Source organism: Anopheles funestus, chromosome 3RL (assembly GCF_943734845.2).
Source record: "Anopheles funestus chromosome 3RL, idAnoFuneDA-416_04, whole genome shotgun sequence".
Classification (NCBI taxonomy): Eukaryota; Metazoa; Arthropoda; class Insecta; order Diptera; family Culicidae; genus Anopheles; species Anopheles funestus.
The window spans coordinates 81,900,462-81,914,825 of record NC_064599.1 but is presented as its reverse complement, the minus strand read 5'-3'; the positions used below and the strand labels follow the sequence as shown (position 1 = coordinate 81,914,825).

Sequence of the window (14,364 nt, the reverse complement as noted above, 5' to 3'; positions counted from 1 at the left end):
ATGCTTTAAATTAAAAAAAGAATAGAAAATCAGAAAAAAAATTTTAAAAAATTTTCAACTCGAAAATTTCATAAGGGGTACCCCTTGCCATTTTTTTGAGAAATTTTGCAAAAAAATTTAAATTGATTTATTTTAATGCCAATTGGTTGCAATGAGTTTCTTTTCACTCAAATAATGCTTTAAATTAAAAAAAGAGTGAAAAATAATAAAAAAAATCAAAAAGCTCAAAAAAAATGAAAATTTTCCTCATTTTTGCACCAACTTTTGCCTATAACTCGGTCGGTATCCAACGGATCGCCAATATTTAACCTGTGGTCGATAGATGGCAACAATGGCTACATTTTCTTCTTGGACGGCCTTGCCCTCAGATGTCTGTGCCAGAAGTTATTCGAGGAACCAAGTTCCTTACCCTGTTTGAGAAAATGTAAAATTTTCCTCATTTTTGCACCAAATTTTGCCTATAACTCGGCCGGTATCTAACGGATCGCCAATCTTTAACCTGTGGTCGATAGATGGCAACAATGGCTACATTTTCTTCTTGGACGGCCTTGCCCTCAGATGTCTGTGCCAGAAGTTATTCGAGGAACCAAGTTCCTTACCCTGTTTGAGAAAATGTAAAATTTTCCTTATTTTTGAGTAATTTAGCAAAATTGAAAAATGGGGTATATTTTAATGCGGATTTTGTTGCAATAAGTTTCTTTTCGCTCAAATAATGCTTTAAATTAAAAAAAGAATAAAAAATCAGAAAAAAAAATTTAAAAAATTTTCAACTCGAAAATTTCATAAGGGGTACCCCTTGCCATTTTTTTGAGAAATTTTGCAAAAAAAATTAAATTGATTTATTTTAATGCCAATTGGTTGCAATGAGTTTCTTTTCACTCAAATAATGCTTGAAATAAAAAAAAGAGTGAAAAATAATAAAAAAAATCAAAAAATTAAAAAAAAAATGAAAATTTTCCTCATTTTTGCACCAACTTTTGCCTATAACTCGATCGGTATCCAACGGATCGCCAATCTTTAACCTGTGGTCGATAGATGGCAACAATGGCTACATTTTCTTCTTGGACGGCCATGCCCTCAGATGTCTGTGCCAGAAGTTATTCGAGGAACCAAGTTCCTTACCCTGTTTGAGAAAATGTAAAATTTTCTTCATTTTTGAGTAATTTATCAAAATTTATAAATATGATATATTTTAATGCGAATTTTGTTGCAATAAGTTTCTTTTCACTTAAATAGTGCTTTAAATAAAAAAAGAATTAAAAAAAATAAAAAAAATAAAAAATTCCCTTGCGATTAGACACGCAGTGCGAGTTGGCTTTCGAAGCACTGTATTTAGTACAACATCGTTTGCCGTTTTAGTACCGAACCTGATGTTTATGTGTGACATTTGTACATAACCTCAATTTGTGCGCGCAACAGCATATCCACAATTTGTAAACATTTCCAATCGTCCGGTAAACAAAAAATGGACCTCAAAACATTTAAGTATGATTTCCCATTTCTGTTACTATTTTCGTTGTTTATGAGACATTGGTTCCCCACAGACTGCTTCATCCAGTGAAATATTACAAGGATTACCTGGATAACCACATTCGTCCGGATGGGCGAGAGTTGGAAGAGTTGCGCCCGCTGGCTATCAGCTTCGGAGTGATTAAGAGCGCAGATGGATCAGCGATTGTAAAAATAGGCAACACGACTGTAGTGTGTGGAATTAAAGCCGAATTAGCTACACCAAAGCCACTCGAGCCGCAACAAGGATTTCTTGTTCCGAATGTAGAATTTTCACCCGTATGTTCACCATCCTACCGTCCAGGACCACCGTCGGACGAAGCACAAGTTTACAGCCGATCGTTGGCCGATGCGATAAGTAACGCACGCTGTATAGATCTGCACGACCTCTGCATTTCACCGGGGAAGCTTGTGTGGGCCTTGTATTGTGATTTGGTTTGTCTAGATCACGATGGTTGTGTGTTTGATGCGGCAATCATCGCACTGGTAGCAGCATTGCACACAGGTAAGCAGTGAACGTACAACAGCGTTTAAAGGCCAATTTCATTTATGCCCTGTATCGTTTACTTTTTTCTGCAGTGAAACTTCCCATCATTCGATACAACAGTGATACAGAGGAAACCGAAACGGATAGCCTTAAGTTTTCACCATTATCGGTTCACTGCGTGCCCGTAACGACGTCATTCGTGATGGTAACCGAGTGCGTATACAACAGTCAACCGTCTACAATGTATTGCCACTAACTGTTCTGTCTCTTCTAGCCGATTAATTGCCGATCCGACCTCAGAAGAGGAAAAGCTAGCAAGCACAACATTCACTGTAACGGTGAGCGATGGTAAAATGAGTTTCTTCAACCAATCCGGTGGCGATCCTTTCGACAGTGCTACGCTGAAACGTTGCACCGAAAGTGCAATAAAACGCGAACGGTCTGTAAAAAGGATGATTCAAGGCATGGCAAATAAATAAAAGGAAATTGTTGTTTCGGTCATAAGTGTAGCTCAATCCCATTAGATTTCAGTTCATTATTCCTTTTTGTAACAGAAATACGTACACATCGGCGTTGCCGACAGATGAGTAGAATATGTGTCTACATGAAGATGAGAATTCCACCATTATTTGCTTTATCAACTACTCGAATGCTTTCGCCTTCGAATCGCCAGCATCTGTTCATCCAGCTTCTCCTTGTATCGTTCTCGCTCCATATCTCTCTCTCTCTTGCTTCCTTTCCTGTTCCTTTCAATAAATGCTATCCTACATTCCAGCTCGGCCGACTGGTTCTCGCCAATCGCATAGAGCCATTCACGAACAGATCAGGAACAAAACCATTCATAGCTACGCTGTTCAGATGCCCATGACCGCGTTTTGGTTCATTCTGTACACCAGGAACCTATCTCAGTATTGTTTTTCTACTTTGTCTCTCACATAAGCCGCCCCTATCTTAAGGACAATCAGTTTGCATCACTAACATATCTTTCTAGATAGTACTTTAGCGCTGTGTATCCTCCAAAAAGTACCACCACTACACTACCATCCTTTATTACCTCCACTAACCGATACATTACATTTGAACGAACTAGCTGTTGTGGCATGATGATCTTCACTCGATCGCTGCTCATGCCACGATCTGTCTCATGAAAGAATATGTCTGAATGGCGCACACGAAAAGGGCGTAAGGACCTCCCCTTCGAAAGCAATTAAACGTAACGACAAAAAGATAAAGGTCAACCCTGCAGTTGAAATAAAGAAATTGAATGGGAATAGAACCGAAAAACAAAACCATATTTTATTAAATAATACAAAATTTATTTACACCAAAAGTAAATCAGCTGCTTTCCTTTTCAGTCATGACTTTCGAAATGATTTACTGCATTTACGCAATCTTCGCTTGAGCAAGCAAAACTGACTCAAATTAAAACACCGATTCCCAAGGGATGTCCTCGCGCCTTAGATATGTTGAACACATTACACTTGCTGTCTGTCTGTCTGTCTGTCTCGCTACTTATGATGCAATCGAATTTGAACGTAATTAGAAAGCTCAAAACCCAACTGATTCAGATTGGAAGGCCTGGATTCGTACTGCTTTTAGAATTGTGTCGCGCGGATCAATATACAATCACCGTTTTATCACCGCAAAGCGTTTAGCGTCAGATATTTGAAAATGAGTAGCTTCGCAGTTTTGCGTTGTAATTTTCGTTTTACAGCAACATTTAGAAACTAAAATTTGAAAGATTTCTCTTGTAACATTCCTTTATCCGTGGTCTATCTAACTGCTTTTACCGTTTTCCTGCTTTTCCTTCGCGTTATATTATTCTTTCTAACAGCGCAATTTTATTTGCTATTTAAATATATATTTATATTTATATATATAGAATTGTATGTTCCTTTCCGGATTTCCGACAAACGTCCTATTTTGTTTCTGCTGTCTATTTTACTTCATTCACCCGTAGCATTCGGTACATGTAATATCAACAAACTATTATCCACAATGCATACCGTTCGCTTTCTACCCTTTACCATTTGCTTTTTGGCTCTATCTTTCTGCTGAATTGCATCCTGTTTGAATTTTTCGATCGATCACGCTTTCCAAACAATGTTCATCATGCTCCATTTCTAGAATGCAATATTAGTAGTAGTGACACCACCAAATACCACTTTTTTAAGCTATCTGCTGAACGAGAACACGGACTACGGCTGTACTATAGCAGGAAAGGTAAGTTTTAGTTGTGTTGTCGTTCAGCGTACAAAATTTGTTGTCGGCTCCTTATCATTTAATTATCGCTTTTACCAAAGTCTATTCCGACTAGTTGAGTGTTCTTTTTTTTTTTGCTCAACTAACGCCGTTTGTGGAAAGATATATCCCACCATATTGTTGAGCCCACTAAACATCAAGAACAGATATACACAACGTCAAAACTGGCAACAACAAGATACGGCCGGTGTTGTTAGAGGGAAGCTTTCAATAAGACAAGTAAATGTTAATTAAATTTGTACGAAAGTTTCACATGAAAACCATCACTCACGGGGGCAAGACAACGTTTCCAAAAAGGACACATTGCGAAACAGGGTCCACAATCAGAGCACATTACTGAAACCCTGGCATGAATAAATAATCCTCGAGAGCCTCTGCAGGTACAGAGGACAAAATCAAATAAGAATGACGACTTCGGAAAGTAAAATAAAACTACTACTTGAGGCAAGGTATCGTCCTCACACATCCTAACACAGTAACGAAGTAAGTGCTTAAAAAAAATCTTATTACAAGGTAAAAAAAAGGTACAATAGAGTAAAAGATGTGCCGTATCTCGCTATGGGAAGTGTTTTGGCCATCTTGCACCGTTATGCAGTATTTACGACGCCCGTCTATTCGCTGTTGCAGGTACCGTAACAAAGTTTCACACCAACCGCTTTAGTATCCGCTTACGGTAACCATATGTAAATTCCTTTTCAAAACTATTCACCCTACACCTACAGCAGAGCAGTGCGTTGTAGCGATAATGGTAGTATGGAACGAAACATTTTCGTTTCCTTTTACCGTCGAGTTGCTTTCATTAATATGTCGCTCGCTTCTAACCAGACAAACAACAGCACATAAACCATGAATGCAGAATTCATTACTGCCTCGGGCTGTAAAATGGTAGTAATCGTAGCGATGCATGTGTAACTATAATGGCGCTTACCGATTCTTATATTGCCGATTACGACTGTGGCAGTCCTACGAGTTCAGATCTATTAATCGTGTGCTTCTACTATTTATTCATGTCTGCCGCCGATCTTCGCCGGTGTTTTCCGCTTGCAGCCGCTGCTGTAATTGCGTTTATATTTTGATGACCTCCTGCAGACTGGGACACTACAGTGCTGGTCACTGAAACAGGGCTAGACAGCGACAGTGGCGCCATCACTGTATTGTTGATAATGTTGATTTGCTGAGTAGCTTGTGATTGTGTCTGTTGTTGCTGCTGCTGCTGTTGCAACAATTGTGGCGCTTGTTGTGATTGCTGCTGAATGTGTATTTGCGTCGTACCTGGCTGTTGGTTGCTAGTAGATGCGATTATCTGCTGGGTCTGTTGTTGCTGCTGCTGTTGTACGTGCTGCTGTTGCTGAAGTTTGAGCTGCAACTGTTTCGTACTCATTATAAGCTGATTCGACGTGGTATTGGAGGTCACGTTTAAGTTATTGCTCAGCTGTGCGGCATTATGGGATCCTAAAAAGAGGCAGGCACAAAATCAAGGTTATACAAGTTTATACCTATATTAGCAAAATTAGTGAGGAGAAATTATTTACCAGTAATTGGAGTGGCTATTTTGAGTGTAGATCCGCCTGCCATTTGTTGACGATGCTGGGCCACACGCGCTGCCAGCTGCTTGGCCGTTATCGGCGTTGTTCCGGAGCAGCTCACCACAGGCAACTGTCCGGTGCGGGAACGTTGGCTAAAATTAAGCAGCTGAATTTGCTGCCCAGGCTGTCCGGTATTAACGGTTAAAGGTGTGCCGGTCCGTATACCCTGCTGTCCGAGCCCTTTCACACCGGATGCAACGATTTGAGCTGAAACAATGTTAACCGATGATGATAAACGTAACATGGGTGTTTCCTTTGTCGTAAATTACCAATCGGCAGAGAGAGCAAACTGGAACCACTCGTCTGTGGATTCGTGAGCACAACAGTTTGGGTCGTCTGTGAGTTGCCGGATAGTATGTTGCTAGTGCCACTGGCATTAATGGTATTCACAACCTGCGTTGTGTTGGTCACTGGGACTGATACTAGTAGGCTGGTATTTGCAGTGGTGTTATTTAACACGCCCGTTGCTCCTCCGGCTGGTGTTGATGAAAGCGACAACGAAATCGGCTGCGCAAGTCCTGGAATTTGTACCTAGGTTGCATAAAAGGAGTAAAGAAAGCAATCATAATTAGTCCAAATTCTCACACGAATACACTTCGACATCGAACTATTGTTCTATGCGCACCTGCACGTTTTGCAATCCAGGTATGGAAGTCATTGCACCGTGTAGGCTGGCAAAGTTCAGTCCCTGCAAATTGACCGTAGTAGATTGTTGCTGCTGCTGCTGCTGCCCAGCTTGCGCCTGCATTTGGCTGTGCTGCGGTTGCTGCTGCGGATGGATGGTGACCTGGGGCGGAGGACTAGAGAGAGGCGATATCGATCCAGCAGGTGATTGTATCTGCATATGCGCTTGAGATTGCTGTTGAGGCGTTTTTGGCGAAGGTATGGTAAACTGCAATCCGGGACTCGCTGCCGGCAGGTTACTATTATTAGTTATATTTAAGCTACTAGATGAAGTCAGTCTTTCGATTAATGCTGAGTTTGCGTTACTATTGCCACACACGGTAGCGTTGCTGCTGCTGTTGGTACTGGCTATGTTGGTGCTGTTGTTTGCGTTGTTCGGCATCCCACCCAGGCCAACGACGGTCGTAGCACCGACGACAGATACCGTGTTCTGCATCGTACCATCGCCACTACCACTGATGCTGGTAGCTAATGTGGGTTGCGCCACTTGTGCAGAAGTTGCACTGTTTGCGAGCAATGCGGTTAATCCGGACATGTTGTTAAAGATGATGTTGTTTGCATTAGCACCATTCACTGTGCCTGTGGTGTTGTTGCTGCCACCACCACCATTGCTGGTCAGTGAAACGGATGAAGCGTTAGAGTGATCGCTACCGGGCGAAGCGATGCTCTGTATCTGCAGCTGATCCGGTACAACGGTGCGACGCAATCCACTGTCCGCACTGATACCAGCAAGGTTGCCACCCGTTCCAGTTAGGTTTGACGTACTCTGCGAGGCAGTGAGTCCCTGAATTTGCATCTGAATACCATCAGCAGCTCCAGTATTGCCCGTTGCGCTAACACGCCTTATCGCTCCACCGAACGCAGCTGCAACAACGGCCGCCGTTGATGTAGCCGTACCCGGGTTGGCATTGATGTTCAGCACACGCTGATTCGCGTTGTTTATAATCAATTTGCTCCCTGCAGTCGATATTCCTGTGCCACCACTAAACGTGCCAGCGTTCGCCGTGGAAACTGCAGTCACATTGCCACCGGATGTAGCACCGACTGCTGCAGCAACGTTGAAACTTTGGGGCAGGTTCGAGGTGGTTAAAATTGCGGGCGGTGATGCTAGTTGTGTAGCAAGCGCGGACATAGTAACGCGGATATTTCCTGCCTGTTGCGACTGCTGCTGTTGCTGGGATACTGTTTGTGTTGACGGTTGTCCCCCAGTTTGATGTTGCTGCTGCTGCAAATCACTGGCTTGAATATTGATGATCTGCGTTTGATGATTGCTGGTTCCCGTACCGCCGCTGACGGTGATTAGATTAGCATGGTTTAGAATGCGGTTTTGGTTAGCCTGCGCTTGTTGAATATTGATCTTACGCCCGCCTACACTGTTGAACAGTGCTGCTGCAGCGCTTCCACTTATTGTTGCCGCCGTACCTCCACCTGCTGTTTGAAGATGGTGTATTGTGTGCTGTTGCTGCTGTTGATTCTGTTGCTGCTGCTGTTGCTGTTGTTGTTGCAACTCAGTCACTGTTTTACCAGCTGGCAACGTGAGCGTGCTGCTTAATACCGGGGAATTGGTCATCGCCGCAGGTGCACTATTGAGGAGACTAAGAATAGCAGCATTGCTGCTTGACTTTGCGCTAGATTGTTGTTGCTGTTGTTGCTGCTGCTGGCGATTCGTAAACTGGTTGGCTGAGTTCATGATGCTTATAGCAATAGCCTTTATTTCCGGATTCGTCGTATGTATCGATCCAGATGAGTTCTGCAATTGCTGCGCTTGTTGCGGCTGTTGTTGTTGTTGCTGTTGTTGTTGCTGCTGCTGAATTTGTACCACGTTTTGTTGTTGCGCTTGCAGTTGTACTTGTCCAGCGGGAGTTGTTTGTTGCGAAATGGTTGATATTAAATTGCCCGCAGCGTCACGCGACACCTTACTGTTGTCGAGACGCACGAGCAGTGGTACAGTATTGCCAAGCGTTCGAGCACCACCGGAAGCAAAGGTGAAGCTTTGTGCACCGCTCACTGCATTCCCGACGTTGTTACCAACAGTTCCCGTACCAGCAGACGTTGCTAGTAATTGCTGCTGCCCTGCAGCATTGGTCGTCATTGTTAGATTCGATATCTGCCCACCATGTTGCACTAGCAACAGTGATCCATTGCTCAGGCTCAGAGGCTGCTGTGACGGTTGACTTTGTTGGATCTGCTGCTGTTGCTGTGACGATGGCTGGGTTTGCAGTGTAATAGTCGTACCTTGTGAGGTTGCTACGTTGGTCGATGTCGAACCTGCGCCAGTGCCTACGATACTGGTCGAAGCGTTGTTTGTATCACAGGGGTTTGTATTAAACAGCTGCTGCTGGTGGCCAGAACATGCTATCAGATGTTGCGGTTGTATGTGAATCTGTGCTGGTGCCTGTGACTGCTGGACGGGAGACTGCTGTGGCTGGGTCGTCGATGAAGCCACCGCCGGTCCAATGCTTATTATATTCGGACCAGTGGTTGTAGTCGAGATAAGGTGCTGATGGGACAAATTCTGGTGTACGGTCGACTGGGCGGTGGTTAATGTTGTTTGCGGCGCCTGCTGTGATTGATTGCCAGGAAGTGTGTTTGGATTCGTTGCATTCAGTGTGATGTTACCGTTAACACCCGTTGCCGTAGCAATCTGTGATGCCAAGGCCGGGTTGGTCGCTTGCAACCGGGTAAGCAACGCTTGTGTTGGATGAGATTGTAGTCGTTGTTGTATCTGAGATATCTGTTGTTGTACCAGTGTTTGTTGTTGCTGTATTTGCTGTTGATGATGCTGTTGCTGTAATTGTTGCTGTTGCTGTTGCTGCAATTGCTGCTGTTGTTGTTGCTGTTGCTGTTGCTGCTGCTGCAATTGTTGCTGTTGCAATTGTTGTTGTTGCTGTTGCTGCTGCTGCTGCTGAACGTTCTGTTCGCGCATGCCAGCAGTGTGCAACACTTTGGGAACCTGTCCCGGAACCAGATGGGTAATTTTGACCGATTTTCTTCCTTCTTCGGTGAAAATTTCCGTAAACTGTTGTATGTACCGGTGGGCGTGTGCTCGTGTACCTAGTGAAAATTGGCAAGCCTCACCATTTCGCTCATTCTCACGATAGTCCCGATCAACGTACAACTCGCCCAGATACTCCGAATTCGACGGTCGTTGAAAAATGGATAGCTTTATATGATAGACGCGTGTGTCGCCCCGGTTTACAACGCGGTCCGTTTCAAGAATGTACTCCTCGATCAGTTGCGGTATGCAGTCACGGCTCTCTTTAGGAGCTTCATACTTGCGTGCGTACTTTTCCACGTTCACCTCCGAAGGTGTCGCCAGTTCGGGCAGTTCCAGATTGGGCAAGTTTACGGTTGGAACCACCTCGGAAGGCTTCTTCGGTAGAGTGAAGCTGACCACACCACGCCGCACGCTTTGTTGACGAGGTGGACGTTGCCGGAATTTGTTAAGAAAATCGCTTAGCTCTAGTCCGAAGTTGTGTGTGAATTGGTCGGTTTTCCTTTTGCGATTGACTGCGATCTGAGAAAACTTCTTAGCCTGCCGGCGAATGGGTGTGGTGTTGAGCAATTGCCTTCGGTGATGTTGGTTGATAGACATCGTTCCGACCTCCGGATTCGGATCGAGACAAAGCGGTTCCGCGGTCGCCAGTACGAGCTGACTTTCAAGCACCAGCTTGTCCTCAGCACTCCATTCTCCTTCCGCCGTTAGGATGTTCACATCGGCCAACAAGGTCTAAAACCATATAAAAGCTCGTAAGTACGCCACCTGCCACCTACACACTAGGTTGAGGAAGGGTTTGCTCACCTGATTGGTGGGTTTCAGTAACACGTGGAAAGTATCACAGGTAAAAATAGGAAACGATTGCCGATAATCGCGCACCTCCGCCACCACACAACCGCAGTAGAACAACGCAGGACACTTACTCTCCAGTATGTCCACTAACACCAAAGGTAGCTCCTCTCGATCGATGGAGTCTAGCAAATCTTCTTCCTCGTATGGCCATTGTATGGTTTCCTGCAGCTTTTCACTATTGAGATCGTTTAACGTAGCGTTTAACGTCAGGGAATCATTGCCGGAGGTGGACGGTGGGCCAACTCCCGTGCCCATCGACGAGAAGGCTGTCAGATTTGCAGATGATCCACTCTTCGAGACCTAAAACAAAACGGGAACAAACCATAAGCCGTGGATTTAATAATAACTTCTAAATGAAAAGCAACAGTACCAAATATGGGACACGGAACGTAAAGTTAAAATTATTACATACATTTCGACCCGCTTCCTCTTGCGATCCTATTCGAAATGCTAGCGAATATCCTTTGTTGCCCGGGTACAGATTCACTATTAGCGTGTTCAGCTGTTCGCGCAGTATTAGCTTTTCCAGCAGAAAAGACGTATTCCTTAAGCTAAGTCTGTCGCTTTCGCTACAGTCCTCCACCAGCAGCTCCAGAAACAATTCCCTGAGCTTGTCATGTATGTTTAAACTTTCACTTGCCGCTCCATGCCCGGTAGTGCCACTTGCTGGTGGCGAGAAGCACAAATGACTATCGACCAGCCGCTGCGTTTGTTGCAATACCGAGCTAGGCATGGTACCACCGTTACCACTGATGTTACTTCCTCCGCTTCCTGCATCTCCCCCACTGTTATGATGATGGTGGTGATGCTGACGATAAAGGACGGAAGACGATGATGGCGATGGTGTGAAGACGTTACACGACGACGCAGCCGATGACGAGTACAACGATGACGATGTGGAGGCTGACGATGCGGCAGAAAGTTTGGTTTTTTTCGAAGGACTTCCGTAGCAGGACGTCGAATCAGATGCCAGTCGCTTTTCCACGTGATGATGATTAAAATTGACGGAAGAAGAGCTACCGAAAGATTTCAAAGCATTTTCCGTCGGTGTAGTAGCCGGTGTGATTGTTGCCGTCGTTGTTGCAGCCGTTGTTGTCGTCGACGTCGTCGTCCTGCTGGTAGGTGAGGACGCTGGTGACGGGGAGGCCAGTAATGTTGCCGGCGGTGAAGTGGTGTGATGGCCAGCACTAAGAGCGCTGAAGGTAGTTGATGGTGATGCGGGATTTGGACTGTTGCCGGAGGACGAAGTGTTGAACAGTGGCGTGCTGTCATTAAGTATTGGACTGGGAAGATTCGGATAGTGCGGCGGAGGATCGATGAGCAAGGAGGACTGCCGCGTAGGTGATTTTCTTAGCTTGCAGTAAGCATCATTTAGCATAAACTAGAATGATAAAAGAGAGATCAATAATGCACAATACAATCGCATAACGTATATCCCGTACAAGTATTGCTACATTTTGTGTCAACTTACATCGGCTTCTTGGCATGCTGTTGTTTCTAACTTTTGCATTGTGCTTATTGCCGCCACCGATCGTTACCGTTTGTTGATGCATTCACCCAGATGCCGATTGAGGGAATCGCACTCTTTGGATACAAATGTACAGTATGAACCTTTGCGTTTTCTACATCGAACTGCTTACATAAGAAATCTGCAAACGAAACAAGGTTGATTTTGTATTCTTAAATGGAAAATAGTAATACGAGCATCATGCATTTAGTAACACCGTCAAATAGTCCCGTTTGTTTCACGTACACCCCGCACCTAGCCGCTGTCCATGCAAGGTCGTGTGCCGTTTTGCTACCTTAACTACGCCATGTAAAACATGTGTGCTCCAAAGTAAACCTTCGATACAAAAACAAACTTTCACATCGTGCACGTTTTTTCCATTAAAAGATGTGTTTTTTTCTACTGGCGAACATTTTTACCCATGAATAATATTGAACAATTACACCCAACAGCTTTGCAGATCGTCCTTCAACATCCTAAATGTACTTCCCAAAAATCTGTTTACACCTTTTGTTTGATCTCCTGCCCGCAGGTGTGACTGTTCAAGATTTCATCTAAACACGTACCAAACCAAGCCTTTTTATCCGCAAATCCTTACATTTATTTCACTGATAGTCCAGTTGGGTTGCTGCTATTGGCCAGAGTGCACAGCTGCAAGTGTGGAATCCGTCGTATATCAGTGCTTTCTAGGGCCTGCTACAACTGGCTGGCGATGTTGTTTTCACATGACGGATATTTTGCCGTGCTTTGGTTCTTCCAGCAATACTAGCGAAGCAAATACGTTCCCCTAGTAAATGCGGTCGTCTAACAATGGAACCAAGAGTACAATTTAAGCAAATGCTATAAATTTTGCGAAGGAGCCGTCGCCGTCTGCAGGAGAGGCGCAATCGGGCAACAGCAACAACAACAGAGACAGAATCCTTGTAGCCACTATTTGCCAAGCATTACTTTATCCTTTACGCAGCCGTAGCATTTGGCAAACTTTCCCTGACAATATTACATTCACACTGGAACACGCGACGCAGAAAGAACGATCGTTTTCTTCACAAATCATTCATTTTTTCACGCGTTTTCTTTAAGCCTCTTCGATTGCTTTTTAGTCCCTGCTTTTTAGATAGACTTTTCAGTTTTTCTCGTTTTCGCTCACACCACCCGTTTCCGTGTGTTCTCTGTGTCCTCTTTCTCCTGCCTCTTCGGTGTCGTCTCTCCCTGTCGCTCTCATGCGAATTTGACAATTCACAACTGACAGTTCTCTCGTGGAAAATCTGCAGCATGCACGATCCGCATGTTTACATTGCGGTGCCTGACACTTCAGCTATGCTATTATTTGCGGCGTCCGCTCATTGTGTAACCTATTTTGGCTTATTGAATCAGTTACTGAAATTTGCTCAATCTATCCTATGCGCCATGGAGCAGATTCTGTTCATTTAGCTAAGTAAAGTACTATCAATTTGTTTTCTGTTTACTGCTACTGCCCAACAAACAAACATTGTCAGGAAGCGTCAAAGGGCACTGCAAAATGTATCCTTTCGATCAGGACATTCAGTTCTCAATCACAGAACATTATTGAAACAAAACCATTCACCAACGCTAGCACTTAACCGACTTTGCACTTTGGCTGCTGCCCCGTAAATCCTTGCGGCTTCGGGGAATGATTGGTAACCGAAAGGACACTGTAAGCGAACTACATACTTAATTATTTCCTATTAGCGAATAGTAGCACATACATTACAACAAACAGTACGCACGTTTTGTTCTAATACCCCAAACCACAACACTCACTTTGTTTTGGCTTTGTCTTTTCACTTTCACTTTGTTTAGTTTTTGCTATCAACCTAATGGAAATGGTATTTCGATGATGGTGTGCACCAATCCGTCGAGAGGATGTGTTTTGCTACTTCGCACGGATGGGCAATTGTTTTCGTTGCACGATTGCCGCACGTTCAGAACACATTATACGGTTTGCGGAAGCAAACGACGATGTTTTTTTCGTATCCGGGACGCAATGTGAATCGCTAGCCGTGAGACGAAAATGGAACGAAAATTATTTTCCGACGTCGCTCTCGTTTATAAACATAGTCATGACGTTTCATTCCTCCCGTCAATGACGGCAGTGTTGCCAAAATCCTATTGTGCGGCGGTTGGCAGACATTTGTTTAATAAAGCCTGTTTACACGTGCAGACATGCGTTTTTAGCACAATTCGAGAATCGAAACAATTTGGAACGTTTTTTGTTTGGTTTTATTACATTTGACCAAAAGTTTTACTATTTCGTGTACATTAAATTGGTAATTTGGTATCTTTTACTCCACCTACTTGCATTAGTTAATTTTTACCAAGGCTAATCTAAAGAAAACCGTGCTAGCTGAACAGCACGGTCCAAACGAGATTTGAACACAGACCGGACCGTATGAATACGTCGGTTATATTGTTCAAAGATTTCCATTCTTGAACAAATGTTTTACAATTATATTTTCAC

General features: G+C 44.0%; 4 protein-coding genes across 15 annotated transcripts in view; 2 read left to right on the top strand and 2 right to left on the bottom strand.

Moving 5' to 3' along the window:
* The window catches only part of LOC125771824 (uncharacterized), a 225,059-nt gene that overhangs the window by 49,583 nt on the left and 161,112 nt on the right, over nt 1-14,364 (bottom strand). The window lies entirely within an intron of this gene.
* LOC125771829 (splicing factor 3A subunit 2-like) overlaps nt 1-14,364 on the top strand; it is a 227,593-nt gene that overhangs the window by 55,349 nt on the left and 157,880 nt on the right. The window lies entirely within an intron of this gene.
* LOC125771822 (exosome complex component RRP43-like) lies at nt 1,362-2,511 on the top strand. Its single transcript, XM_049442893.1, has 4 exons — nt 1,362-1,485; nt 1,545-2,014; nt 2,089-2,209; nt 2,271-2,511. Exons 1-4 carry the CDS (start codon nt 1,466-1,468, stop codon nt 2,473-2,475), a joined length of 816 nt encoding a protein of 271 aa, XP_049298850.1. The 5' UTR covers nt 1,362-1,465; the 3' UTR covers nt 2,476-2,511.
* LOC125771766 (putative mediator of RNA polymerase II transcription subunit 26) lies at nt 3,291-13,869 on the bottom strand. 2 transcript variants are annotated; one of them, XM_049442730.1, is made up of 8 exons: nt 13,668-13,869; nt 11,850-12,027; nt 10,791-11,759; nt 10,331-10,678; nt 6,470-10,258; nt 6,114-6,375; nt 5,791-6,051; nt 3,291-5,710 (listed from the first exon to the last, which is right to left on the bottom strand). In XM_049442730.1, exons 2-8 carry the CDS (start codon nt 11,886-11,888, stop codon nt 5,256-5,258), a joined length of 6,123 nt encoding a protein of 2,040 aa, XP_049298687.1. In that variant the 5' UTR covers nt 11,889-12,027; nt 13,668-13,869; the 3' UTR covers nt 3,291-5,255. The 2 variants fall into 2 exon arrangements, with proteins under 2 accessions (XP_049298687.1, XP_049298685.1); XM_049442728.1 differs by lacking the exon at nt 13,668-13,869 and adding an exon at nt 12,484-12,795.

Coding starts and splice junctions, on each gene's coding strand:
- LOC125771822 (XM_049442893.1), top strand. CDS start 1,466: ATGGACCTCAAAACATTTAA. Junction 1,486..1,544: donor ATGGACCTCAAAACATTTAA/GTATGATTTCCC, acceptor GGTTCCCCACAG/ACTGCTTCATCCAGTGAAAT. Junction 2,015..2,088: donor GGTAGCAGCATTGCACACAG/GTAAGCAGTGAA, acceptor TTTTTTCTGCAG/TGAAACTTCCCATCATTCGA.
- LOC125771766 (XM_049442730.1), bottom strand. CDS start 11,888: ATGCAAAAGTTAGAAACAACAGCATGCCAAGAAGCCGAT. Junction 10,259..10,330: donor TACTGAAACCCACCAATCAG/GTGAGCAAACCC, acceptor ATATGGTTTTAG/ACCTTGTTGGCCGATGTGAA. Junction 5,711..5,790: donor AATAGCCACTCCAATTACTG/GTAAATAATTTC, acceptor GCCTCTTTTTAG/GATCCCATAATGCCGCACAG.